Raw genomic sequence first — 27,603 nt, 5'->3', positions numbered from 1 at the left:
TGTTATCTATAATCATTAGTATTAATCTTTTATAACTTTAGTATTAATTAGTATTTTATCAACTTATTTTTTACATCTGTTTCAAAGTTTTTTTTAAAGGAAATAAAAATATGTATAAGAAAAAAAATTATTCTAATAAAACTATCTAATACTGTAAATACATGTCTAAATTATTTAAAGTCATTACAGGTATTACATTTTAAAATATTTTTATTTCTATAACATAATCAATATATGTAAATTAAATAATTAAGCATGAGAAACAAAATATATAAATGAGGAAAATGTAATTAATGTTGTTGAAAACTTTGTAAAAAAAAAAATATTAAATAAAAAAAGAGTTATTGGGAAGTGAAATGAAAAGTAGTATGGAAAGTATAAATGGTCTTCCCTCTCTTGACAGTTCTCCAATAGAGAGCATAGTGCTGCCACACACACTATTCCATGCACCTTGAAATTTGTATAAATGGAAGAATCTCTTTTATTTCGTAGAAACTTAAGAGAAAAGAAAAAATAAAACACACAAAAATAGATCAATTTTAAAGTGAACAAAATAATTATTTATTTATATATAGAAATTATTTATTTATTAACTACAATATTTGTAGATGACCTAATCTCTTGTGAGTAATTCAGTGAAACATGTTTCTTGTTCATGAAGTCTAAGGTAAGACATTAGTTTTTTCATTTGAACTTTGATAATTTTTCTAACTTCTAAATCTTTTCTTGGGTGATTCTCCCTGCACCCCCATCAAATGGCTTCCTGCACCCCATCATTTTCAAAAAAGATAATTTTATTACTTTTAAAAATGATTTCTAAATTATGTGAAATATTTTCGGAACAAATTTTATGAATTCAGAATTTTCTATTCTAAAAATTAAAAAAATGTGTTCGAGAAGAGATAATCCATAATGGTTTTTTGCCTTTTGGATTTTTTATTCTAGAAAACAGAACCCCTATTCTGGAAACATCTTTCACTTACAGAATTCTTATTTCCTAAATCACCCAAATTATCAAGGATAATTCTGGTATTTTAAAGAATGTAGGAATGCAAGAAGAAAAATGTAAAGGTGCATGAAGAAATACCGTCCTTTCTTTCTTCAAATAACACTAAAGAGACTGTTTCTTCCTGCACCTCCATACCTTCTTCTCTCACCTCCATATATTTTAAAATTTCCAAAAATGCCCCTCTATAATATTTCTGATTACGTAATCCGAAAGTCATTTTCTAAATTTGTAATTAGCTTCCGGATTACATAATTCAAAAGCCTTTTTTCATATGCATGATTAATTTTTGGATTACATAATCCGAAAATTACTCTATAGGATGAGGTAAAAAGATAAAAATGTATTTTCATATTGTATATAGGGATGGCAGAAGAAGATATGGAGGTGCAGGAAACACAGTCCGCTAAAGATATTTCAACTCATACAATATAATTAATGATCAACCGATTACACCATAACTTACCAATACGCCATTTCGAGCGAATTGGTGTTTGTTCCGGTCTACTAATAAATGTAATAAGAAATAGCTACTAAAGTTGTTTTAAGAACAAGCCATTAGAAATCATTAATCAATTAGGACCTAATTCAGTAATCAGTGATCAGAATGTAAAAAGGGTCAGAACATGGCAGGCGAAGCTTACAAAATCTCTACATCAGCCAAACATAAATTTGACAGTTCGTTACCTAACATTGAAGAATTCATAGAACTTCATCGAATTGAGATCCGAAATCTAGTTCCAACAAAGTGATGATTTTTTCATGTATACAGAATGAAAATGGCTACCACGCCAATAAACATGTACACATCAGTTATGTAATCAACAATTGATCCCAACTTGGACTACTGCAAATGACAGCGAATAATTGATTACATACATGTGCATATCTAAACTTTCTTCATATATGACCGACTGAATTGAGGAATTAAAGAATAAAACGGTTGCATGAAACAATTTATCAGGACAGACTTGCCCCAGTTACTAAAAGTCTAAAACCAACATAAACTATATAGCATAGTTGAGTGGGGTATCATTTATCTAATTAAACTGTGACTATTTACAAATAATAACATATAGAAGTGTTCAAGCAGCATTCATTGAGGTTGAAATGAGAACGTGAGCTAAAAATTGCATTCCTTCCTGGATTTTGCAAACCGCTGTGGTTTGATCAGCTTGAAGGTTCTCAGAAAAGGCACTGGCTTTTTCCTGAACTGATGATGCATGGGGAACAACTGCATGAGACTCAGTGGTAACAGCTTTAATGGCAGCTTGATAGGCCTCTGCTACATCAGATATGCCTGATAAATACATACCAAATGTTAAATGATTCAGTGAGCTGAGAATAATGGAAATTCAAGGCATACAAATACAGCGGACATAGTTCAATGTGATTATAATGAAGGGTGAAATCAGTAAAAAACCAACCTGTAATAAAGCTGTTAGAAACTGCTTCCACATATCCTATCATTGTTTGGGCATTTACTCTTATGATATTAGCTTTTGCAGTAACGTCTTCCGGCCACTCAATGTTTGCCTTATCATCATCATCGTCTTCAATCTTATTGGCATGAGAAATGATGGATTTTCCAAACACTAGAAGTTGAGACACAGCAAAACAGCACATTTCGGACAGTCTCTGCAAAGAAAAGCAGCCCCATTTTACTCACTTTTACGACAACCTCATGTGATAAGAATAAATTTTTTCCATTATATTTTATCGTACGTGAACTCCCTCGGAATGAAGTGATTCCAATCTTGCAGTAGTTCTCTGAACTATATCATGAGCAGCTAGTCCAGATAAGGCATTAGTGAAACTGCAACAAGAAACATCAAATATAGCATATAATATAATGAAGTAAGGAGGGCTTACTTAATCTATATATGCATATGGTGAACAAGCATAACGATCAGACTGCTCAAAATAACCAGAATCTAAATTGGAAAGGGCTACGATATTACAGAGATGTAATATTATATATAATCATTTAAGCATTTGGGATAGTTTGCTCATGAGAGCCTCTATGGCCATGCGGTTTAGACTCTATCCTTGCTTACCTTACCACCCTTCATTCTAATAACACAAAATTATAGAATAAGTAGTGTAGCTGTGCATTGTTATCCAAAGGGTTCTTGGATGTAAGCGAATGTGTTAGATGTAAGTAAAACCATCCATGGGTATTAACCTAATGGCTTAAGCTTTTGATATAGTTCGCTCATCACACTTGTAGTAAAGTGATAGACAAACACATTTCAAACTTTGTTTGCTTTTACTAATGTTAAGTACATGCTATCTATCTTATCATGCATACAATCATCCAAATCAAATGCATCTCGTAGGTTTTCTAAATTCGTCCATTGACATCCTTGCATATAGAACTTTAACCATTTTTCTTTTGGATCATAGAGATATGTAATATTTCAGTATATAATAAATAGACCACTTTAAACTCGATTTTATGGCAAAAGTGGTAAGTGAATAGGACATCAATAATTATTAGGCAAGTTAAATTACCCTGCAGCCATTTCAGCAGCCTTGCCAACACTTGAATCGTGTAAATTCTTCATCTCATCACTGCTTCCTTCGTTTCCTTTCTTTATTGTCTTTCCTTTGTTTGAATCAGTATTACTGCTATCAATTTCAGCACTCAAATTAAAAATGTGTTGGACCTCTTTAAGCTTCCCATCATGTACAGACTTTTGTTCAGCTGATAACTTAACTTTTCTTCGGTTAAATAGCAAGGCATAATGACTAGACAAAGCCTCCAGTTCCTGAGTAATGCATATGAAATTATTTTTAAACCACAATCTAAAAAGCAGAATTTAACACATCAAGTGTTGAAATTATAGGGACGAAGGAGGAGGAGGGGAAAAGAGAACAAATTATTGATGATATGCAGTGATATGGTTACAAAACACAATGCACCAACCCTCTTCATACTAATATTAGATCTCTAATTCTAAACAAAATAAGGAAACAAACCATGAAATATGGAAACCACTTTTAAGGGATTCTTTCCAATCAAGAAGCCTCATATCCAGAAACCACTTCGAGCCCCTAAGTAATTCAAGTTGAGCTGGATGAACTCAATTAAGAAAACAAAAGATCTCTCCAAGAACCTATTTTACTCACTCATTAGTTAAAACTCAAAAATACTCTTTTAAGACTCGGAAATGATATCATGAGAAAATTTCTATATCTTTTAACAATAAGATACCTCTAATTGCTCTGGACCTCCATAAATGTAAAAGCATCGATCAAAAGTCACTTCCTCTGATAATTGATCCTCGTCATTTTGTTCTTCACCTTGTTTGTTATCCTTCTCAACCTCAATTCCAGTTTCATTGATTAATAGGTCCATTGTTTCCTTACCAACATATTCAAGCACTTGTATTCCCTTTGCAGTAAAGGCTCTTCCTGTCTGTATCACAATGAATAGAAATATGCATGTATATCTAATTACTGATAAAAAAATATTAAATGAAAAAATTCTCCAAACCTCTAATAGAGAAGATGCATTAGAAACAGCAGTTCCTGGCCCATCATGCTGAGAAGACCCTGAAAGGTTTGAAGCAGAATTTTCGAGCCTACAGAACACAAGGAGACATCATTCAGGTTCATAGCCTTTAAACAGAAAGTTTGTTGTAAGAAAAGAAGAAACCTCATGTTTTATACCATTAGTGAAGTATTCTAAAATTAAACCATGCTAAGTGACTTGCAGGATTATAATAAAAAATTATACATTTTTCTCAGTCAACAGTATCAGAATCACAAATTAAATATGAACAAGATAGGAAGAAAAGAAAGCAGAAAAATTAAAAATATATCATATTTGAATTGAGCAAAGGCAGTTGAGTGGTTTTATGCAATTATAATACAGATATATCTATACCAGAAATTTAAGGACCGCTGAAAGCCTTATCTAAACAATTTATTAATAGAACGTGGTAAAATGAGAATATTATTAATGAAAGTAGAGAGAGCCTGAGCTCTTGCAAGGAACCACCAAAACCTAATCTCCCAAAGCATAGTCTGAATGCGCATATTGTAGAATATCCATTTGAAAATTAGCTTATGTATTGTGAAAAGCATGCTACATCATTCCTTTCAAAATGAAAAAAAATAAAAATAAAATATATAATATGCACAAACAGGAAGTTGCATTTAAAACATAACTAAGAAAATAGGTACAGCATAAAGTGAAGGTGTGTCGGGCCTCTTAGTATAATAACAGACAAACAAAATATCTAATTTCCAAAAACATCAAGAAAGAATATACAACCCAAAGAAAAATAAAATTCTATAAGTTATCAGTATAAAAATATTTACATTGTCAATCAACCAGAAATAAATGTTCGTGTGACTTTTAATATAACCATAGTAGAAGTCTATAAACTTATCATGCATGACAATTTGTGATTAGATGACATTGTAAAAACCTTACACTTTTAGAGCCTAGACTATTTACACAAAAAAGGTAACTATACCAGTAGAACCCACAACAGAGAATAAATATATGAATTTATCAACAAACAACATGGTAGTTACATTACAACTTACAAATGTTGCAGACAATAGAAAAGAAAACTTGATGTATGAAATCATTCCCTCCATGTGGTCTTCTAATTGCATGACCAGGCCTGCTACTCTAAGGAACTTGAGGCCCAACATCATCAGCTGTACTTCAGGATGGGCCAGTAGTATCAAATGTAAAAAAATATTTTTATTTGTTTGAATAGGGAGAGCAGATGTAATCTTGGGATATGAATGGATAAAAGGGTCGGGAAAGATTGAGGCAAATTTCAAGGAACAAGTGATGTAGGTGACGAGGAATGGTGAGATGTATAGATATCCCCATCATCAAAAGGAGGCTGCTGAAGCTTTTGTAAAAGATATGCTTGCTGCAGCCCTCATTAGACCAAGCGCAAGGCTGTATTCTAGTCCCTTAATTTTGGTTAAAATAAAAGGATGGCAGTTGGAGGTTTTGTACTGACTACAAGGCTTTAAATAACATAAGAACATCCAAAAAGTTTCTTATTCCAGTCATAGAGGAGCTGTTAGATGAAATATGGAGAGCTGTAAATTTGTCTATATTAGATTTGAAGTCAGGCTATCATTTTAGGATGAAAGAAAGTGATGTGCATAAGATATAATGTGACACCCTAAAAATTAAGATTGAATTAAATGAATTAATCTTAGATGGTATCTTATCCTCTTCAATTTAATTTTTGTCTCCCTTCTCTGGTAAAATTACTTCCTTTATATATAAAAAAGAAACATAAATCCTTACTAACCAAGACTAAAAAATTGTAGAGTAAGATGGCTTTTAAGAAAATTGCAGAGTAACCCAACTAGACCGAGTAAATCCATACACAAGTCATAAGATAACACCCCACCCTCAACAAAAAACGCATCAATTTATTCCATAAGCGTATAACATCAGAAAATATGTCAAATTCATTTATCCATAGCACTCTTAATCCTGAATGTGGGGGCAGTAAAGAGTCAACAAGAGCATATACAGTGTTGTAGATGAGGTAACATGACGGATGAGTAAATATAAGATAGGAAATACATTAGAGAGAAAGTAGAGGTGGAATGTATTGAGCAAAAGATGGTATAATCTTGGATGAGGTGAACAGAACCAATTTATTAACTACTGCATACAAAGATTAACCACAGTAGCAGTTTGCAGGTCGTTTGGTCCACAGTAAAGCATATATTGGTTCACTACTTAATTCACCTTTAAGAAAATTGCATAATACAACACCGAACACTAGTCACATGTTCACAAGTAGCATAGGTGCTTATTTCCATCAAAGTATCAACATATCACCACCAGAACAGTGATCAGTTACTAGACTTAAACCAACCTCCACATCGGTCACTGTTAAAATAAAAATTTTACATAAATAAACAAATATAGCAATGAATTATACCGCTGAACAAAATCAGTGCTCCCTCTCCATGCATTTCCTAAAGCACTCCATGCTCCAGATGCAAAAGTCTCCACAGAGCTATCAAAAGCCTTCAAACCCTACACACATTAAGTAGCTCGGGTATGACTGCTTAATGTATGAGTACAGACTACCTAAAAGCATAAAATTTGCATCCAAACACAGATATTATTCCTACTAGGCAGTCAATTGTCCTCCCTAAAAATGTTGTTCGCTGTTACTCACAACCCATGACAATGATTAGACAAAATCAAACCTATAACAGGTAAGACCTATAGAAGCATATTCTAGAAGCTAGATAGTACTGGTTCCAACAACCAAACAGCAAAAAAAATCAGTGTAAAAGATGAGCAAAAGGATAGAGAACACTGAACCGGAAATCTGCATATTTTCCTATTCATAGCAAAGACATATGAATAAAAAAGAATGATATGCAAAGACCTGGATGGTCAAATCCAATAAATTCTAACATCTAAATTGCAAATTAACCCACCCCAAACCCCCCAAGGAAGTGTATCTTTATATGCTTGCCTGGCTAAGTAGTGAATCTTCACTGACTTTCTCCAATCTATCAAGAGCAGATTTTCGCAGTTTGGTACTCTCATCGTCACTTTCCTTCTCAGGTGCAAAATCTTCAGTCCCTTCATCCTCTTTGGAAGATTCTGAATCTTCAGGTTCAATTTGCAACTCCGCAATGCCCTTTGATGCTGTCTGTGCAACTACAGCAGCCTGCATTTCAAAACCCCATTGATTCATAACAAATAATTTGATACCTTTCCAATGATCATTCCCAATAATCCTCCAAATCTAAATAATTTCCAAAATATTAATGTCTCTACTTTTTCATTCAATATTATCAATTTTAAGTAAATAAGGTATGGTTTATTAGAAGAATAGAGCATTATATCTTTCCACACACACCCATTTTGACTCCAATCGAACATAACCCTTCCATGGTCCTCTTCAATCATTCTTTCCTAATAATCCACAACAAATAAATAATTTCCAAGACAGCAATACGTCTACTTTTTCATTCAATATAATCTATTCTAAGCAATTAAGACAGAATATAAGGGAAAAATAAAGAATCAACCTCTTTCTCACATAACCATTTTTTACTCCAACCAAAAATAACCCTTATATATTCTCCATAAAAAATAATAAAATGTAAACGCTGTGAAAGCCTTATGTTGAACTTCAGAATTCAACACTAACGAACTCACTATCAGCTAAATTAGTAAAAAAAAATTGCCAGCCAAAAACAGTAAATGCAACACACTACAGAAATCCGATAGGCCAAGTTTCATAATAAAACCATTACATAAATTAAAACAATAACAAAAAGGGAAAACCACATTAAATAACACAAATCAACAACAAAGTCATAGATTGAAGCGAATGCATTGGTTGACACCAAAATATAAAACAAAACGGCACATCCATTTTGTGCCGTTTCGAAACGCACATTGCGGGAGATCTCTTCGGCGGCAACAGCGGCGGCTTTCTGAAGATCGGAGAGAAACGAGAACGGCGAAAATCCCCACCCTCCCGACGACGGGTTAGGCAGTTGTGGTTTTGGCGCAACTTCGTCGTCGTCGTTTTGCTTACTCTCGGACTGCGTTTTGTCTTCCATTTTTGTTGTGTGGAGATTCCAATGAGAGAGGTTTTTTGGGGAATTGGTGAAAGAACAGTGAATGGGATTGTTGTTGTTCCTTACGCTATGGAATTTCGATCTGTTGTGTGTTCTGTCGTTTTGGATTTGGGTGGAAGATGCGACTGTGCTAGCAAAGCAATGCTAACGTCGTTTTCGAGCTTTTAAGCGTGTGAACGACGAAACAAGACCACGTCGTTTTTACGTCATATTATGTGTGTTTTTGTTAAGTGAACTTGTTGGTTTGTATAACTAATTATTAATTAAACTAATAAAAAAAATTGACATTGTTTTGTATTTGTATGATTGTTTAATCTATATATTTTAAAATAAATATTTTATTTTGATTTTAAGTTAAAAAATTAGTATCGACCAATCTAAAATAATGTCGATTTTGCATATTTCGTTATGATTTTGTTTTTAAAAAAAATCTCAATAACATCTCAATAAATTAGAAGATGAAGAAATATACAGATTCAATATTTTTATAAAATTTAGAAATGACAAACAAAAACCCTCTTTTATAACCTTTTCTTAATGGTTATTTATCTTGATTTAAAAAGTGAAATTAATAATTTTCCTAAAGTTTTGATATAACAATAAGAAAAAGAAAGTATGGTTAAAAAAATTTAGATTAAATTGTTAAAGTTATAACAAGGTTACTCGTTTTGAAATTTTAAAAATTAGTTTTTATAATGTTGTGATTGCTATTAAAAATGCTGATTAAAATGCGGAAATAACTTAAATAATTAACTGAAAAGGTATTTATATAAGATTGTAAAATAAATACTGCTAGATTCTGCAATAAATCACGCACAGTCTATGCTTTCGTAAATTCTTCATAATTACATATAAAAAAAGTGTTTAATTTTATGCATAATATAGTTTTCTTAAAATATTTATATACATGTCAACTTTCAAGACAAAATTTAAATTTAATCAGATAAAAAGTATTCAATAATCACAACTAATATTTAGATTTATTTTCCTCTAATTTTTTTCCATTCAAACCCACTATTAGTGATTTACTCAATGTTCATGTGAATTGAAAGAGCTATTTATCATTTAATAATAATGGTTATAACTTGTCCACACTGCCACCTTTTTGTGACATTCCCATCAAACTGAATTCAAAATAGAGAGTTTCAAATGATGTCCAATAATATAAGTATCCTGTGAACAAATATCATTTATTCTAACCATAAAAACTTGCACAAATCTTCAATACTCTCCCCTTTCAAATACAGCAGCAGCTCCCATACCAGACCCTGAAATTATGCACATTTCAATAATGTTATATGGAAAGTATTATGAAGTTCGATGAGGTTGAATTAAGTTTAAAGTCTACTTGTTAATAGGTATCAGAGTCATTTCGAACATATCCTAACGATTGTTTATTGACACTTGTTATCAGGTCTTTATCGGATCATCCATAATATAACGTCCCACGCACGAGCTGTCACTCTCGGCATGAGGGATGTATTGGAGATCTCACATGGACTAAAAATGAAAATATTTCATTGTATATAAGTGGTGTAAACCTCCCCTTATAAGCCAGTTTTATGAGGTTGAGTTAGGCTTAAATTCACTTCATAATAGAAAGGAATAGCACTCTTAAACTCTCACATGCATGTACCATTAATCTGTTTATTTCTCCTAAGTTTAGTCACTAACTTTAACTTTTCTACTTGTGTTTACTCATCATGTTCTTATTTCCATTTCGCTTTTAATTCTATAGAACCTCTCTTGTGCCTTTTTCCCAAGTCTAAGACAAAACAATTTCTGGAAATAAATATGCTAACTTATTCTACAAACTACTTTCCTACTTCCCTTTCTCAACTGATACGCCGAATGACTTATTGGATGAGTCAAAATGGTTTGACTCATCCGAGAAGTCATTCGGCCGAAAGGCTGTTTCTTCATAAACACATACAAAGAAGCAAATAAGAAAGAAAATGAAATAATTCTCTCTCATAAGCTATTTTTTAACTTCTGGTAGAAACCTATTTCATTTAGCCTCTCCAAAAATTAATATTAAACCGGGTAGGTTTTGTTCGGATAAACTTCTACATAACTAGGTATACATTTGCCAGGTTACTAGTGTCAACTTACAAGAACAGCTGAAACAAGTTTTCCAACCTTGAAATGATTTACAAAACTTATCTCCCAATTTTGGAGTGATATGAATTTGTCACAAAACTAATTTCTCAAATATACAATTCTTTTGACTTGTATGTGTGAGATGGAGAGGCCAAAAAGAAGAAATCACCTACCTATGCACATGGAGATTACACCATAGCGACAATCCTTGCCATGGCGTTTCATCTCATTCAACAAAGTTGCAACACAGCGCGCACCTGTCATAAAAGGGTAGCATGAAAATTCACCAACAAAGTCAGCATTAGGTTCATGATAGATGAACAGAATTAATCTGTTCAACTGTAAGTGTAAGATGGCTTGTCCTGGTTTTAAGATGAAATATACATGAGTAAACATGTTACAGTAATGTAAAGATGTGCCTCTCTGGAGAATTTTGTCTCTTCCATTTAATAAGAAAATAGTAAGGGGAAAAAGTAAGATAAATTTCTGATGAAAACATCACCTGTAGCACCCAAAGGATGTCCAAGAGCAATGGCACCACCATTGACATTGACCTTTCTGGGATCAAGTCCCAATTTCTTGCAGCAATAAACATACTGTGATGCAAAGGCCTACAAAACCATTATATTGATAAACACTTAGTACAAGATTATTGAAGTGACTTTGGCTCTGAAAACATGCAATAAAAAGTAGCTATTAGCCTATTAATTAAGACTCTATTTGAATAAATTTTTCTTCTGAACACTTGAAGAAAATCAGAGAGTAAAATAAAGTTAGCTTCTTCCATAAGTGAAAATCAATTTGTGGACTAACTTTTACAGAAACTCTGTCATTTAACTTCTCCCAGAGGAAAGATGTATAATTTGATTACAGTTTATGAGAAGAGTTCAATGCATTTTACTTCCTTATTTCTTCTCGTATAACTTAAAATGTTTATAGAAAAGTTTCTCTAAAAACAATGTCTGTAATGGCAACTCTTAAAACCTTTACCTCATTGATTTCATATAAGCCAATGTTGCCAAGTTCAAGACCAGCAGATTTCACAGCGGCTGGGATGGCAACAGCTGGGCCAACACCCATGACTGCAGGATCTACTCCAACAGCAGCAAAACTCCTGAAAATCGAATTAACTTGTGAGAAGAATTTCTATTTTACAAAACACACACACATATATGAATATTTTTCAATAGCTTCACCTGCAGGATGCCAAATGTAAGTATATATTGCATAATAGCCCTACATCTACATGTCTGTTTTGTTAGTTTACATTTACTCAAACACTCAAGAACTGAATTAACTTCTAAGACTCTCTTGTAGTTTGGTGTTAAATTAATCAAATTAATAGTTCAAAGTGCAGCTTCTATAGAGACATCAAGTTTGGATAAAAGAAAACATGTATTTCAGGGCTAAATGCAGGTAGTGTGCACATTATAGGATAATTGCAGGTCACTGTTATTGTTTACCTGAAGATTCCAAGAATAGGAAGCCCCTTTTGCACAGCCACTCTTCTCTTCATTAGGAGCACAGCTCCTGCACCATCACTAATTTGGCTAGCATTCCCTGAAATTGAAAAAGGAGATTGAAAACAATTATATTCACAAGGTAGAACATTTCCCCAAAGAGTGACAAAATTAACAAAAGATAGTTCTTTGATACCTGCTGTTGTGGTTCCATCTTTGTGGAATGCAGGCTTCAGCTTTGCCAAATCCACTATATTTGTGTTCGGCCGGATACCATCATCAACAGAAACAATAATTTTCTTCTCCACTCCAGTTTTAGGGTCCACAAACTTTGAAAACAAATATCATTAGTAGTCCAATATACTAATACTACAGGAAAGATCATTTGGCAGTTAATGCTCACCTTTGTAGAAACTGGAATGATTTCTTCTTTGAATTTACCTGATGCTGTTGCGGCTGCAGCACGCTTGTGAGACTCAACCTAATTATGCAAATTAAAAGTTCATGCATCCTAATAATCTCTTCATATGTATTTAGGATCTGTTTGGACAAACTTCTCTACAAACACTTTTAGGATAAAAAAATGAAATAAGCTAATTTATAGAAACTAGCTAAAACTAGCTTATGCAAAAGCTAATTTATAGAAACTCTCTGATTTAGTTTCTACAAAATCAGACATTTAACTCATGCATAAGCTAGTTTTATCTTATGTTATGAAGACACTCGTTTTACTTTTTTCTTCTTTTATACAGAGAAATTTGCCAAAACAAACCCTTAGCATATTAAATACTTGTGTCATACTCACAGCAGCCTGATCTTGCTCTAGCCTTGTAACACCATAGCGCTGTGCTACATTCTCAGAAGTTATCCCCATTGGAAGAAGACAATCCCGGGCTTGTGCAAAGGTTTCTACCTGTTAATTAATATAATGAAAAGTCAAGCCAAACATGTCTCAAAGGAAGATGTGGACTTCAAAATATACAACTTCTGCATACCTTTGGGTTAATGTTGCTAAGCCTATTCACAGTGTCATATGACATAGACTCCAATCCAGCCCCAATACCTGCATGAAATATTAGGAAGATTAGGCTAAAGAAATAACCAGGCCATGGAATTTTAATATAAAGTTTAGATCCATTCATTCTGACCAATGTCGTAGAACCCGGCTTTTATATAAGCAGCTACATCGGCAACTGCCTGCAGTCCAGATGAACATTGCCTATTGACAGTTCGAAGAGGCACAGTCTCTGGTTGAAAATTGAACAAGATCCATCATATATTAGAAATCGTGCTAAAGTACATATGAGCTACAAGCATAATCATATGAAGCCACCTCATCGGTACTTCTACATTCAGTAAAATCAAAGATTTCATATAACATATTAATGAAGATTTTTTTTTATCAGCAAAGAATAAATAAAATAAAATGAGACATTTCAGGAATGTCCCAACCCTTATACAGACATTTCAGGAGTGTTTCAACTCTTTATAGAGAAAGTGACCAAAGTCAACCTCCTCAACACTTGACCTACACATTTTTCAGACTCTAAAGACCACCAAACCAATCCTCAAATGAAAATTGTCAAATGTACCTGGGAAACCTGCATAAAAGGCAGCCATTCTACACTCAATTCCTCTATCTGATCCAGGGGCCAGTACTGTGCCCACAACAATGTCTCCAACTTCTGCTGGGTCCACATTTGTTTTCTCTATCACAGCCTATGGAAAAACTCAGTTTAGAAACCACAGAACAAAAGAGAAGTAAAAGAAATAAACCACTGATCAACAAAAGTAGCTCAAAATATTTCAAGGTTGACATGTTCCAATCATAACCATTATGAATGTTCACTAAAGCACTTTTTACACTTACTATTTTTATTTCCAATCTCTTTCATTAATCAAAGACTTACCTTCAGAACTGTGGCAAGAAGATCATCTGGAAGGGTATCCTTAAAGCCTCCACGTTTTGCTTTGCAAATGGCAGTTCGATATGCCCTGGTTATGCAGAGAAATTAAAGCTAAAAGGTCCAATAATCTCATTAATACAATCACAGAGTAAATACTCAGATTTATCCCTGAATGATATATCATTGATCAAACTATTCCAAGTCTTTGACGGATAGTAGGAAAATCACAGAATCAGTCAAACTAGTCCAAGTATTTGAATGACATACAATTTTACATGAATGTGTATTTCCTATGTAAGGGTGCTCATGGCATGGATTTACATGTCTTCATCTGACCCGAAATTTTGATAAGATCATCTATTTAAATCCAAATTCAGCTCGATTAAGATCCCACAATAGAACTATTTATATAGGTAAACTTACGCTACAATCACCACATCATCTTCTGATCCACCCCTTTGCCCATGTGAAGAATTCCCAGCAAAACATGAGGAAGCCTACAAGAAATGGAAAAGAGACTTAAACAAAGTAAAGCATTTCCACATAAAAGTGAAAGTTGGTTCAACAAATCCAGAATAAAAAAACTTTAAACATATACTCTTTAACATTCACAAGTCACAGTCAACCAAACTGAACAGCATTCAGTTAGCAAGACATCAAACTTATGCACTAACATTCCATTAACAAAGACAACATAAGCTCTTGAAGATAGAAATCAAAGTTTGAAAAACAGGGGAATTTAAAAGAAAAAATGAAACACCCACTTACTGAGAGATCCGTAGATTGATGAGTTTGGTGCGAAAAATTCGAACTTGAAGAACTGGGTTGAAGATGCTCAAGCAGGACCCTCTGTCTTTGAATTGCTTTCTTCATATTTGGCCACCTGTACTGTATTGTGTACTCTGTCTTGTGTTTGTTTGGTGCTGAAGACGAGAAACAATTACACTTTATGATTATACAAAGCAGACTAAACATATATAATGGATGATTAAGAAGGGAGACATTGACTTTGAAGCATGCAGCATATACAATAAATACGAACACTGATACGACATGAACATGAACACAGAGATACATATTAGATACATATTTTAAAATATAAGATACGGAACACAAATCTATATATTATAAATTATATAAATTTATAATAAAGATTTATGTTCACAAATATGTTTCAGATTTTTTATTTTTATAATCATAATAACAATTTATAAAGTTTAAATTTTTAAAAAAATAATGTATTTTTCCTTTTTAAAATTGTGTTACAACCGTATTAGAATTATCAGAAATCTAACAAATAATTTTTTAATTTGACACTTCACGGATACGTATCATACAGGTGTTATACATCGAACACCAACACGCCATTTAAGAGAGTGAACATCAACACGCCATTTAAGAGAGTGTCTAACCTTCGTAGCTTTGAAAATATGTCTTGTTTCTTAGGAAATTTTATGTTATGTTTTTTTTTTTCAAAAGTAAGAAAGTAAAATATATTAAATTCTTTGGTAAATTTAAATCAATTTATTGCGTATCTTAGTTTTTTTTAAATAATGGATTCTTAATAAAAGCTAAGTTTATAAATTATTTTCTGTTTTAAAGTTTATTTTATTTATTTAAAAATGCTTTTTGTGCAGCACATGTGGGTCAATGAATAAGAAATGCACTAAGAAAGTTCTTGCAAACCACGTGAGAAACGCGACCTCCGTCCAAAAGTGATTATTGACTCCACAATAAAAGATGGAGAGAAACCACCACGAAAATAAGGGTGTGTTTGTAGTGGTGGAAATATGGTCAAACGAATGTGATTTCCTTTTTACACCTTTTTTAAAAATCATATAATACACACAAAAATTATTTAAAACGTAATAGCTGAATATAAAATTATAATTATAATTTAAAATATATGTAAAAATTGACTTAGCAAAATCTCATTTACAGGTTCTTAGATTTTTAATTGTGTTAGATCTTCCCGTGCTTGATATGCAATGTTTGTTATATTTGGTAAATTTGTGTGGATGGATGTGTGCATGTGTGAGGAAATTTGTGTGTACGCGTGTGTGAGTGTATGAGTGTGTATGTGTGTAGGTGTATTTGTGTTTACATGTGTATGTACGTGTGTATGCATGTAATGTGTGGGTACGTGTACTTTTGTACGTGTGGTGCGTGTGTAAGTGTGTGTGAATACATGTATTGTATGTAGAGTTTGTACGTGTGTGGATGTGCGTGTTAGATTGATGTTATGCTTATATTATTTTAATGGGACACTAATTAAAATAGAAAACATTGAGTGGACTAATGTGACACTCAAAATAGAAAAAATAAAAATAATAAAGAATTTGTTAGTATCAATTTCAGAAACATAAAAGTAGAAATTAAATGAATGTTTCAAATTAAATAATATAAGCATAGCATTAGTCTACTTGACATAAAGATTAATTTAAATATAATAATTTATAAAAAAATTATAAAAGTAGAGTGAGTTTAGCTACGCAAAAGTAGTAATATTTTAATAATGTAGCATCCATTTTTATAATGCTTTAGTTATTAAAAAGGTAGCGTCATGAATATAATATGAAGAAAAGAAAATGATCAATAAGTTTCAAAGGTTCATTTTCACTTTTCTCTTTCTTGTACTCCGAGTTTCTCCCTTCTTTATTTCTCCTTTCTTGTTGTATGCCATGTGTTCCCTCTGAAGATCCTTAATTCCTCTTGTCTCCCTAATTTGCAGTTGGCTTGCATTTATGGTGACTAAAGGTAAGTATTCTTGGATACCTTTAATGTTTACATTGTGGAGTAGGGCTTGACAAATCTTAATTGTAATTTAGAAATGACGTTTGAAATTAGACTTAGGTCAGGAGGAGGTAGAGAAGAAAAACTCATTACCATTATTAGCCTAAAGATAAGTTTTGAGTTGTGTTTTATACTTTGATAAGATTTTTTATATATTTTGTGGATTTGTTTAATGTTGAAAATGGTGAGTGAGTGAATAGTCTACGTTATTCAGTTCCATTAAGAATTTCGGGAAAATTCAAAGTTGAATGTTACATGTGAAATATCCCAGGATTCTTTTTTTCTTTGACTAGCGTTAGACGCTCACATTAGACATTTGGTCATGTGACATAGAAGCTCGTGCTAGATGTTAGGACTAGACGGTTCTTATTGTTAGTCAGGGTAAACACTATCTGTCATCTCTTTGTTGGCTATTTTGTTGATATTAGTTACTTTATTCATTGAAATCATATTCATATTTATTGGAATTTTACAAAGTTGAAATTTGGTAGCAAAAACTTTGGATAACTAATTAGATATCAATTTAGAAACTATTTATCAATAATAGAAACTTATTTAGGAACCAATATTTGTTTAGTCTTTAAAATAATCTCTAATTAAGTCCCTATAACAACTAATTATTTTTTGTTTCTAAAATTGATTTTTATTTATTGATTTTCTTGTACTAAAAGAAAATTTATATTAATGATGCTACATTATCCTAAACATAAGTTTAATATCATAATAATTGTGACACTTTTTTTTATAAATATTCATATCTTAAATAAATAAATAAATCTCATGTTTTTAGAAACTAGATTATCATGTTTAAAGATTGCAAGAGATTCTTGTGAACTGGTAAACTTGTGATTCCAATAATTAATGTTGTATTCGGCGTTTGCAACATGTGATTGGTTCTTCTCCCACAAAAATGGTTCAACAATTCACACTCTCCTTCAAAACTTTTATGTTTTTATCAAGGGATTAGACCTCTTAAATACCTAATTTTAAACATGGCAAATATTTAAGTGATCTTTCAATTATAACTAATGTTGATTTTAATTTGGTGATGCTATCATTTATTACTATATTATTATTATTATGGCAGTTTCTTCCTGCATCTCTACATTTTTCTTCCTCCATCCCCACAATGTTATGCAAAGACCAAATTGTCCCTATTATTTTTTTTAAATCCTAAAATGCACTTGAACTGTATTTATTTTTTTGCATTATGGATTATGAAATCCAGAAAATTTTTGGATTGACACTTCCGGTAAAATTTCGGATCTACCAATTCGTAATTCAAAATATGCATTTAACATTCAAAAATCCATTATTCAAAAAAAAAAAAAACATTTCGGATCCACCAATCCGTAACAGAAATATGCATTTTGGATTCAGAAATCCGTAATTAAAAAAAAAATTCTGGATCCGCAAATCCACAACAGAATTAGGCTTCTGGATTCAGCAATCCGAAAATCAATAATTTATGCAAAAATTGCTTCCAGAATACTCCCTCATCCGGAAAAAAAAATTATTCAATTTCGGATTGATGAATCCGTAGCACACTCCCAGATCCCTATTTCCGATAACCACGGTGTCCTTTTCCAAATAAAAGATTAAGGTCAGTTTCGAGATTTAAAAAATTGTGGGCGTGCAGGAAGAAAAATGTAGGGGTGCAGGAAGAAGAAGCCTATTATTATTATCTTAAACTCCTTACTTTTCCTTTATTATTTGTATAACTTAATTGTTTTTTTCCTTTACTCCTATATTACACAAGCAGACAATTTTTTCTTTATAGCAATTAAATCTTGATATCACTCTATTTCTACTGTTATAATATTACAAATAACCTTTTCCCATTCCTATTAGCGTGTAAATCGACTCTAATCCTTAATAAATAATTCTTTGTATTACAATAAATATAAAAAATAAATTGAAGAATATGTTTAACTAAATAAATTCACTTCATCTTAAACATATGATTAATTTAGGCAAATTTCTAACTTACAAAAAAACTACGTCACACAACTTTTAAATTAAATTAACCCATTTTTAATTGGGTTAAATATGTTTTTTTTTTTCACTTCAAACTTTAGACTATACAAGTGTTTGTAGTATGAAAACAATAATTGTAATATATAATTTTGTATGTGAAATTGGTTCAATTAGATATTCAATTCATCACCTCATTAGAAATAGTTATTCTGTCATCAAAACAACACAGAATTTTGAAAAAAGACTAATCATTTTTAAAAAACAACAACAATCATTTCATGTAAGGATCGATTTTAATAATATGCATACTATAATGACCCATTTTAATAATATACATACTATAAAAACCCATTTTAATCATATACATGCTACAACTATAAAGACCCATTTTAATCATATACATGCTACAAGTATCTGAATGATCTAAAATTTAAATCAGAAACCAATATTAGACAAAAAAATATATATTTAACCCTTTATTAAGATAATTTGTATATCTGATATTAATTATAACTTTATATATATATATATATATAAAGTTTTTATAAAAAATAAGTCATTTTAATATTATCATATAACTATTCTTATATATGATCATTAAAAAAGAAAAGACTAAAATCCATTTCAAAAATGTTTATTTGATACCATCCTACATCCCAATAAATATTAATATTTTAATCATTTATAAAAATTTATAATTTTTTTAATTTTGAAATATTTTGTATTTTGCTTGTATTTTTATTAAAGAGATTTTTCTTTTTTTTTTAAATTTATTTTATTACAAATATTAATATTTATGGTAAGGATCCTAATTCAAAATCCTTCCAAACATATCAACCTTAAAACTTCATTGTTTACTCCAACACTACAGCTCCATTCACATGACATCAAATCTTTAACTGAAATATTTTTATTCGTTTTTTTGTTGATAAAAAAAATTGGGAAGAAAATGTAGAAGTTGGCACACTCCAACTCTTGATCGGCACCAAGAGGCGAAAATTGATTGAGTTTTTTTTATATGGGTTAGAGTACTCTAGTATTCTTATTTATTAAAATTCTTTATGATAAAAAAAACTAATTTAATTCATTTAATATTTGATAAAATACATCAAAGTAATTTATTTAAGAAATTTTAACTTATAAATTATAAATTAATTTTTGTATTTTATTGTAATTATCAATTTATTTTTACCTATTATTACATATTTTCAATTTATAGGGACAAAAGCATTTATTCTCCTTCTCGTATATATTTATACTCTTACCATCTATTTATGGTTGATCAATTTTTCTTATGCATGTGAGATGCTATTTTTCTTCTTTTTAGATATTTTTATGAATCTAAAATTATAATTAGATGTATAAAGAAGCGATTAAAATTTTAGAGTTTATAAAGATGCGATTTAGTTATTTTTAAGTAGCTTAGGACGAAGTTTTGAAGACATAAGTTTAAAAAAGAATGAGTTGATTAGGAGTAAGAAGATGTTAGAATATAGTGAGATGAAGCCCCTTATGTATATTATAGAATTAGAATTGAAGGAGATGAAACCCCTTAAGTTGTTACAGAGAATCCATGGACACGATGAAGTTCAGTTTTCCACCTAAGCATAGCAAAAAGAAGGAGAAAGATGTTAATGGCATTGCAGAGTCTTTTAGTATCCAACAATTACTGGTGGAGGAGGTGACTTGTATGAAGCGCCAAAGTGTGGTGGAAGGAAAACATCATCCCATGTTGGTGGTGGAGGAGGGTACACCGGTGGTGGTGGGGAGTACACTGGGGGTGGTGGAGAGGAAACTGGTGGTGGTGGGGAGAAAATTGGTGGAGGAGGAGAGGAGACTGGTGGTGGTGGGGAGGAGACTGGTGGTGGAGGAGGAGAGTTAACTGGTGGTGGTGGAGAGGAAACTGGGGGAGGTGGTGGGGAGGAGACTGGTGGAGGAGGAGAGGAAACTAAGGGTGGTGGGGGTGGAGAGAAAACTGGCGGAGGAGGAGAGAAAACGGGTGGTGGAGGAGAGTGAACTGGTGGTGGTGGAGGAGGAGAGAAAACGGGTGGTGGTGGAGAGTGAACTGGTGGTGGTGGAGGAGAGAAAACGGGTGGAGGAGGAGAGAAAACGGGTGGTGGTGGAGAGTGAACTGGTGGTGGAGGAGAGGAGACTGGTGGTGGTGGTGGGGAGGAGACTGGTGGTGGTGGGGAGGAAACTGGTGGGGGAGGAGAGTGAACTGGTGGTGGTGGAGAGGAAACTGGGGGTGGTGGTGGAGAGAAAACAGGTGGCGGAGGAGAGTGAACTGGTGGTGGTGGTGGGGAGGAAACTGGTGGCGGAGGAGAGTGAACTGGTGGTGGTGGAGAGTGAACTGGTGGGGGAGGAGAGTGAACTGGGGGTGGTGGTGGAGAGGAAACTGGGGGTGGTGGTGGTGAGAAAACTGGCGGAGGAGGAGAGAAAACTGGCGGTGGTGGAGGTGGAGAGTTGACTGGTGGTGGTGGTGGAGGTGGAGAGTTGACTGGTGGTGGTGGTGGTGGTGGTGGAGAATGGACAGGTGGAGGTGGTGGTGGGGAGTGAACTGGAGGAGGAGGTGAAGAGTGTACAACCTTTGGTGTCAGAGGTTTAGGAGAAGGAGATGGCTTTGGCGAATGGCTATGCTCATTCTCTTTGCCTCCACCACACTGCTTCACGCAATCCACAGGCCGAGTCAGCACCGGCAAGCACTTCATCGACGCCTTCTGATTCTTCCTTCCCGGCAAACAATTCCACGAGTCATCCAAAGCCACCGAAGAATTCCCCTCCGCCACGCAGCTCTGAGCTTCCCCATTGAAGTAGTTGTGCGAAAACGTGAAGTTCTTCAACGCAGGAAGCTGGCAAACAGAGTTAGACACATATCCACTCATCTTGTTGTATGCAATGTCAATCACCTCAACACTCTTCAACCCCGACAAGTTAGGAAGAGTCCCCACAAACCCATTGCCGCTCAAATCCAAAACCCTCAGATTTTCCATCGTTCCAATCTCCTGCGGGAAGCACCCTCCAAGGTTGTTCCCTATGAACACAATCTCGTTCAAGTTCCTCATGTTTCCCATGGAATTTGGAACGCACCCTTTGAAGTTGTTGTAGGCAAAGGTGATCACAGAGGCGCTGGAGTTTCCCAGAGAGTCTGGGATGATGGATGTGAAACGGTTGTTGTTCAAGAAGATTGCATCAAGATTCTTGTGAAAAAGCTCTGGGGGAATGGCTCCTTCAAAGTCGTTGAATCTGAGGTCCAAGTACTTCAAGTTCGGCCATGTGAGAACCACAGAGGGAAAGCTACCAACAAAGCGGTTGTTGCTGATATCATACTCATGCATGAGTGTGAGATTCTGCAGGTTCTGTGGGATCACACCACAGAATCTATTGGAGTTGATGTGGAAAAGTGCAATATCTTCCAAGTGCAGTAACTCTTCAGGGAGGTTCCCAGCAATGTCTGCATTGTTAAGATCAATGCCAGCAACCACATTGATGGTGGGATCATGAAGTGCAGGAGCACAATACACACCATTGTAGGAGCAAACATCTTCACCAACCCAATTTCCAGTTATGTTCAAAGGGTCAGAGTGAATAGCCTTCTTCCATGCCTTGAAAGCAATATGAGCTTTTTTGAGTCTTTCATTTGTTTTTGCAGGTGGTGGTGGAGTTAGGGGTTCATCATTTTCAAATTCTATAGATGGTGCTGGGGCTAGTTCTGCTCCATCTTCATCAACTTCAGGTGCTGGTGCTACTGCATCAGCTGGATCAACTGGTTCAGAATGGGTGAATTCAGGAACCAGTTGAGCAGAACAAATGGTTGAAAGAAGAGACAGAAAAATGAGAAGACCAAGGGCCTTGTTTGAGCAATGGTGAGCCATGTCTGACCACCTTGGATGGCCCAAGGCTGAAAGTTGTGGTGAGATGAGAGAATGAAGAAGACATTATTTATAGTGATGCAGAAAACAAGGTTTCTTTGTGGACAGTTAAGGTTGTAGGAAATTATAGCTTCTTCGTAGTTTTAGTTCCTATTTGAATGGATTCTCTATCATCTAACCACAAATTTTGGCATCTTGCATGCATATTTAGGGCATGAATGTAAAAAGTCAACTAAAAATAAATGCATTGACTTGGTCCTTCTTCAACAAACTAAATACTATTTTTTTTCATATTAAGGTTATTATAGACAAACATAGGTATATATAACTTCCATAATTCTTTACCAATGAGTATTGATTTCATTTTTTTTACAACTCTTTCATGCATCACTGTACAACTTCTCATTTAAACTATATTGATAGATCGAGTAACAACAATCATCTGTCATCATAAAAAAAATTACTAAAAATAAAAATACAAAAAAATATGAGAATATTAGCTCAAAATCCATATGTTAACAAAAACTATACATAAGTAAACTATATCTATTCATAAATAATTATAAAAACTGGAAGGAAACTTATTATATCAATAAATGATTTTCTATGAATAAATTTTAAATTAGAGAATTTATCATTAAAAAACATATTTAGTGGTAACATATTTATTTATTAGTAACATTATTTATTACTCATACAATTAGATGTTTCTTAAGAACAAATTATAAATATTTTGTTTTAAAACAATACTATAGTTTATTTATTTTATAAATAGATTAACTAATAAAAAATATGAACACGTTATGAATAAAATAATTAATTTGGGAATAAATTAGAAATAAAATTTTTATTTTATTTGGCAATATTTTCCAGTTGGAAATTTTGTTAAAAAGACTAAAATTACAAGTGAAAGAAAAAAAATAATATTTTAATTAGAAAATAACATAAATGTATTTAATAGTGCAGAAATAATGTTTTCATATAAGTTAATTATTTTAACTAATTAACATCATTTATTGAACTGACATAAATGTGTGGATGACTTGAAAAATTGACTGTTTATTTTAAGAACTAAGTATTTCTAAATCAATTACCATTAAATAAATATACAAAATGACATTGACATGTTTTATGTTAGGGTAAATTTCTTATCTAGCACCATTTACACTTTTATTTCCCTAACTAACACCCTTTTGTTTTTATTTTCCTATCTAGCACCCTTTTATTTTTATTTCCCTATCTAGCATTCTTTTATTTTTTATTTCCCTATCTAACACCATTTCAAAAATAAATTAAAAAATAATAAATTAATTTTTTTTATCATTTTAATTTTGAATGCATTAAAAAATAAATATTTTTAATGTTTAAAATAGTTAGAAATATAATTAATGAATAAAGAAATGAGTTTTTACAAAATAAAAATAAAAAGTAATAAATTTAAAATGTTTAGTTTAAAAATTATTTTTTTTAAGAATGAATAAAATAAAAAACTAAATTCTACAACAACATAAAAGTTGAATATATAAATATAAATTAGTATTTATTTTTATTATTATTGATGACATAATTATAAAAAACCAAGTTAAATAAGGATTGATATGGACATAAAAGAACAACATGATCGAAAAAAAATGTCAAACACCATGACACACATAAAGAATATGTCCCAATATTACTGTATTGTGCACTTTTCGTTATTAATTATGTTTCATTTCGCACAAACTATTTAATGTACCATTGAAGAAAATATTAAATGAATGATCATCTTTAATTTATTTTCATTTTTATGATCAACATATATTTATTTAGTATCGCTTTATATCTCTTATATTTATCTTATTTGGATTTATTTATATATTTTTTATCTTTATCTTAATTTATTTTGCCTTTATTTTATATCTTTTATGTTTTTAGTTATTATTTTTTTCTACCATTCTTTTTTTTTATTGTTGCTTTTTTTTATTTTCTAAACTTTTTTTTTTTCATTTTTTGCTTCTCATTTTTAAGCATTAAGTGTAACATTTACATTAGTTTTTTTTTTAGGATTTTGCATTTAGGATAGACACTTCAATATTACTTGTGTATCCACTATTAATTAATACTAATTGACTTTAGTTTTTTTGTAATTATGTCATGTATTTTTTACTTGAAATTAACTTGATTACATCATCTATAATAATAAAAATAAATATTAATTTATGTTTATAGATTCAACTTTTATGTTGTTGTAGGGTTTAATTTTTTATTTTCTTCATTCTTAAAAAAAATAATTTTAAACTAAACATTTTAATTTTTTATTTTATTTTATAAAAACTCATTTCTTTATTCATTAATTATATTTTTAACTATTTTAAACATTAAAAATATTTATTTTTTAATGCATTAAAAATTAAAATTATCAATAAATAAATAAATTATTATTTATTTATTTATTTTTTAAATGGTGTTAGATAGGGAAATAAAAAATAAAAGGGTGCTAGATAGGGAAATAAAAACAAAAGGGTGCTAGATAGGAAAATAAAAACAAAAATGGTGTTAGTTAGGGAAATAAAAGTGTAAAGGGTGTTAGATAGGGAATTTACCCTTTATGTTAATTATGATTAAAGTTCTTTTATATAATTATTTGTTTTGAAACTAAGAATGTCACCAAAATAAACATATTATATTTAATCATTCTAAGTAATTTTAATTACGTAAACAGTCTATTGTAATATAAAGTACTTAATATTACAAAGAAAATAAACCTAAAACCTAACTATCAAATATTTGGAGAAGATTTGTTTTTTATTCTTTATGCAACATATCATTCATTATTTTGAAATATGTTAACGTTTAATTATCGTAAAAATAAATTTTAACTTGTTTGTTGTTGACAAACAAATTCACATATTCATGCAAAAAACTTGGAACAAATATTAGATCAATATTTTTAATGTATAGTAATTAATACAAGTACATACTCATTATTTGTTAATCTTAGTGAATTTTATTTGAATATTTTAAAAAAATAAAGTTAATAGTGAGAGAAATATTAATTATTAAAAAATTGATTAGAATTTCATTTTATATATTTATATTTTTTATTTACACCCATGAAATTGAAATTATTTTTAAAAAAATTAGTTTTTTAAAATTTATACTTTGGTGCAACTTATTTAAATTTATTTTTTATAAAGACAATTTATTTGAATCAATCTGTGTAATTTTATTTGAATTGTAATTTAAAATTAATTCTTTTATTTGGGTTCATAGTTTTTAAAAAATTAAATAGTTATATATATATATATATATATATATATATATATTCATGGATACTCTCACATCAACAATCAATATATCATTTAATATAACAAAAGAAAAATAACATAACAATTTTATATTGATTCATTCAAACTCACGAGTTACATTCAATTCTTATTTAAGACAACTGTTTAAAAAGTTTCATCAATCAATCAATGATTACAACAAGTACACAAATCGGTCGTGATTATCATGAGCACACAAACAAGTTGTTCCATCTTAATCTTCCTTGGATACTAAAACCTCAAAATAAGTAATCTCAAAGACATGACAATTAAGCTCATGGAGTTTACTTCACACAATGAAGAAATACAAAGGTTTAACTAACCCGCAAAAACCGACAAACTTATGAGTATAACTCTTTTATTTCTTCACATTCAACTTGAATCCTTTATATAGATTCTTAGAAGATGAGCATTGTTTCAAACTTGCATAGTATGAATCCTTCAAAAATAACTTTATCATCTTCGTAGATGACACATTACATCCCTTAACTTTGTATTGATTGAAAGCTTTTATGGAAAACCTTGATACTCCTTAACTTTTTCTTCTCTTCACAAGGAAACATTTCAAAATCATGTAATGAAAACATATATAATATAATTATAAAATTGCAATGTGTTCCTTTTGTTTCATTTTTTTATGTTCTAAAATGTGAATGTTTGTAGAATATAAAACTTTTTATATAATTTTTTGTTTTGTTTAATCAATTAAAGTGTATATGATCATGCAAATTTACTAATCTTTGATACATTATATCTCTAGAAATTATTTATGATTCCAAATTTAGTTATCTATCTGATTTATCCATAATATGTAAAAGTTGATGAAACATCTAACATTAGTAATGAACACTAGATGATCGGGTGAACTTCAATCTACATTACAAAGTTCATGCAATAATATATATATATATATATATGTATATTAATACACACATGTATATATATACTAAAAATGTTCATTCAAACACGTAGAAGAGAGAGTACTTACTCATTGTATTCGTCAAAAGATGTAATTCCTTCTTAGAGTGAAATAACATTTGAACTAGGAGAGAAAACATAAATTTGTATTAATCATCAAACACAATCCTCTCTAGTGATCAAACCCAAGGATTTGTTGATCATTAAAATTCCTAACTTTTATATCTTAAGCTAGGAGTGATTGTTTAACAAATAATACTCAAAGGAGTAGCAATAAGTGCTAGGTGCTTAAAGAATACTCAGTTAAGCAAAGAATGACTTAGTAAAGAATACTTAGTTAGGAGTGACTACGAGCATAAAAAATGCTATAGACTTTGCAACATTAGTTTGTCTAGTTGAACTTGACTTGTTGGTGAACAACTATAGACGTGATTTGTTATGACAAACGAACCACTATACATTTTTATGAGTATTGTCTCTCTCCCTTATCTCCTTTATTTTGTTTGTTATTATTATCAACACTAACTCAAAAATGATAGCTAGTGTGAGAATTTATACTAAAAATGTTTTGTTTAAAACTAAGTTTGTAGGTTACATATGTATTATTGGATTAGACCCAAGAACTATGATTTGATTACTTGTTTATAAGAAAAAAAATTT

General features: G+C 31.4%; 3 protein-coding genes across 3 annotated transcripts; all 3 read right to left on the bottom strand.

Moving 5' to 3' along the window:
• Positions 1-1,744: 1,744 nt before the first annotated feature.
• On the bottom strand, positions 1,745-8,813 carry LOC137806108 (uncharacterized). The gene is made up of 9 exons (XM_068606063.1): positions 8,429-8,813; positions 7,495-7,692; positions 6,946-7,043; positions 4,506-4,593; positions 4,224-4,427; positions 3,521-3,777; positions 2,732-2,822; positions 2,434-2,644; positions 1,745-2,306 (listed from the first exon to the last, which is right to left on the bottom strand). Exons 1-9 carry the CDS (start codon positions 8,594-8,596, stop codon positions 2,092-2,094), a joined length of 1,530 nt encoding a protein of 509 aa, XP_068462164.1. The 5' UTR covers positions 8,597-8,813; the 3' UTR covers positions 1,745-2,091.
• An 842-nt stretch (positions 8,814-9,655) lies between these two features.
• Positions 9,656-15,066, bottom strand: LOC137806109 (3-ketoacyl CoA thiolase 1, peroxisomal-like). The gene is made up of 14 exons (XM_068606064.1): positions 14,850-15,066; positions 14,505-14,578; positions 14,085-14,169; positions 13,767-13,893; positions 13,323-13,421; positions 13,170-13,237; positions 12,980-13,087; positions 12,578-12,655; positions 12,371-12,503; positions 12,178-12,274; positions 11,705-11,828; positions 11,217-11,325; positions 10,888-10,971; positions 9,656-9,882 (listed from the first exon to the last, which is right to left on the bottom strand). The coding sequence occupies exons 1-14, from the start codon at positions 15,054-15,056 to the stop codon at positions 9,836-9,838; spliced, it is 1,440 nt and encodes a 479-aa protein (XP_068462165.1). The 5' UTR covers positions 15,057-15,066; the 3' UTR covers positions 9,656-9,835.
• A 5,281-nt stretch (positions 15,067-20,347) lies between these two features.
• On the bottom strand, positions 20,348-22,723 carry LOC137808818 (pollen-specific leucine-rich repeat extensin-like protein 3). The gene has a single exon (XM_068610099.1). The coding sequence runs from the start codon at positions 22,721-22,723 to the stop codon at positions 20,504-20,506; it is 2,220 nt and encodes a 739-aa protein (XP_068466200.1). The 3' UTR covers positions 20,348-20,503.
• Between the last annotated feature and the right edge of the window lie 4,880 nt (positions 22,724-27,603).

This window comes from Phaseolus vulgaris, chromosome 3, assembly GCF_000499845.2.
Source record: "Phaseolus vulgaris cultivar G19833 chromosome 3, P. vulgaris v2.0, whole genome shotgun sequence".
Taxonomy (NCBI): Eukaryota; Viridiplantae; Streptophyta; class Magnoliopsida; order Fabales; family Fabaceae; genus Phaseolus; species Phaseolus vulgaris.
Note: the sequence above shows the minus strand (reverse complement) of the source record. Positions and strands in the feature narration are given on the sequence as shown.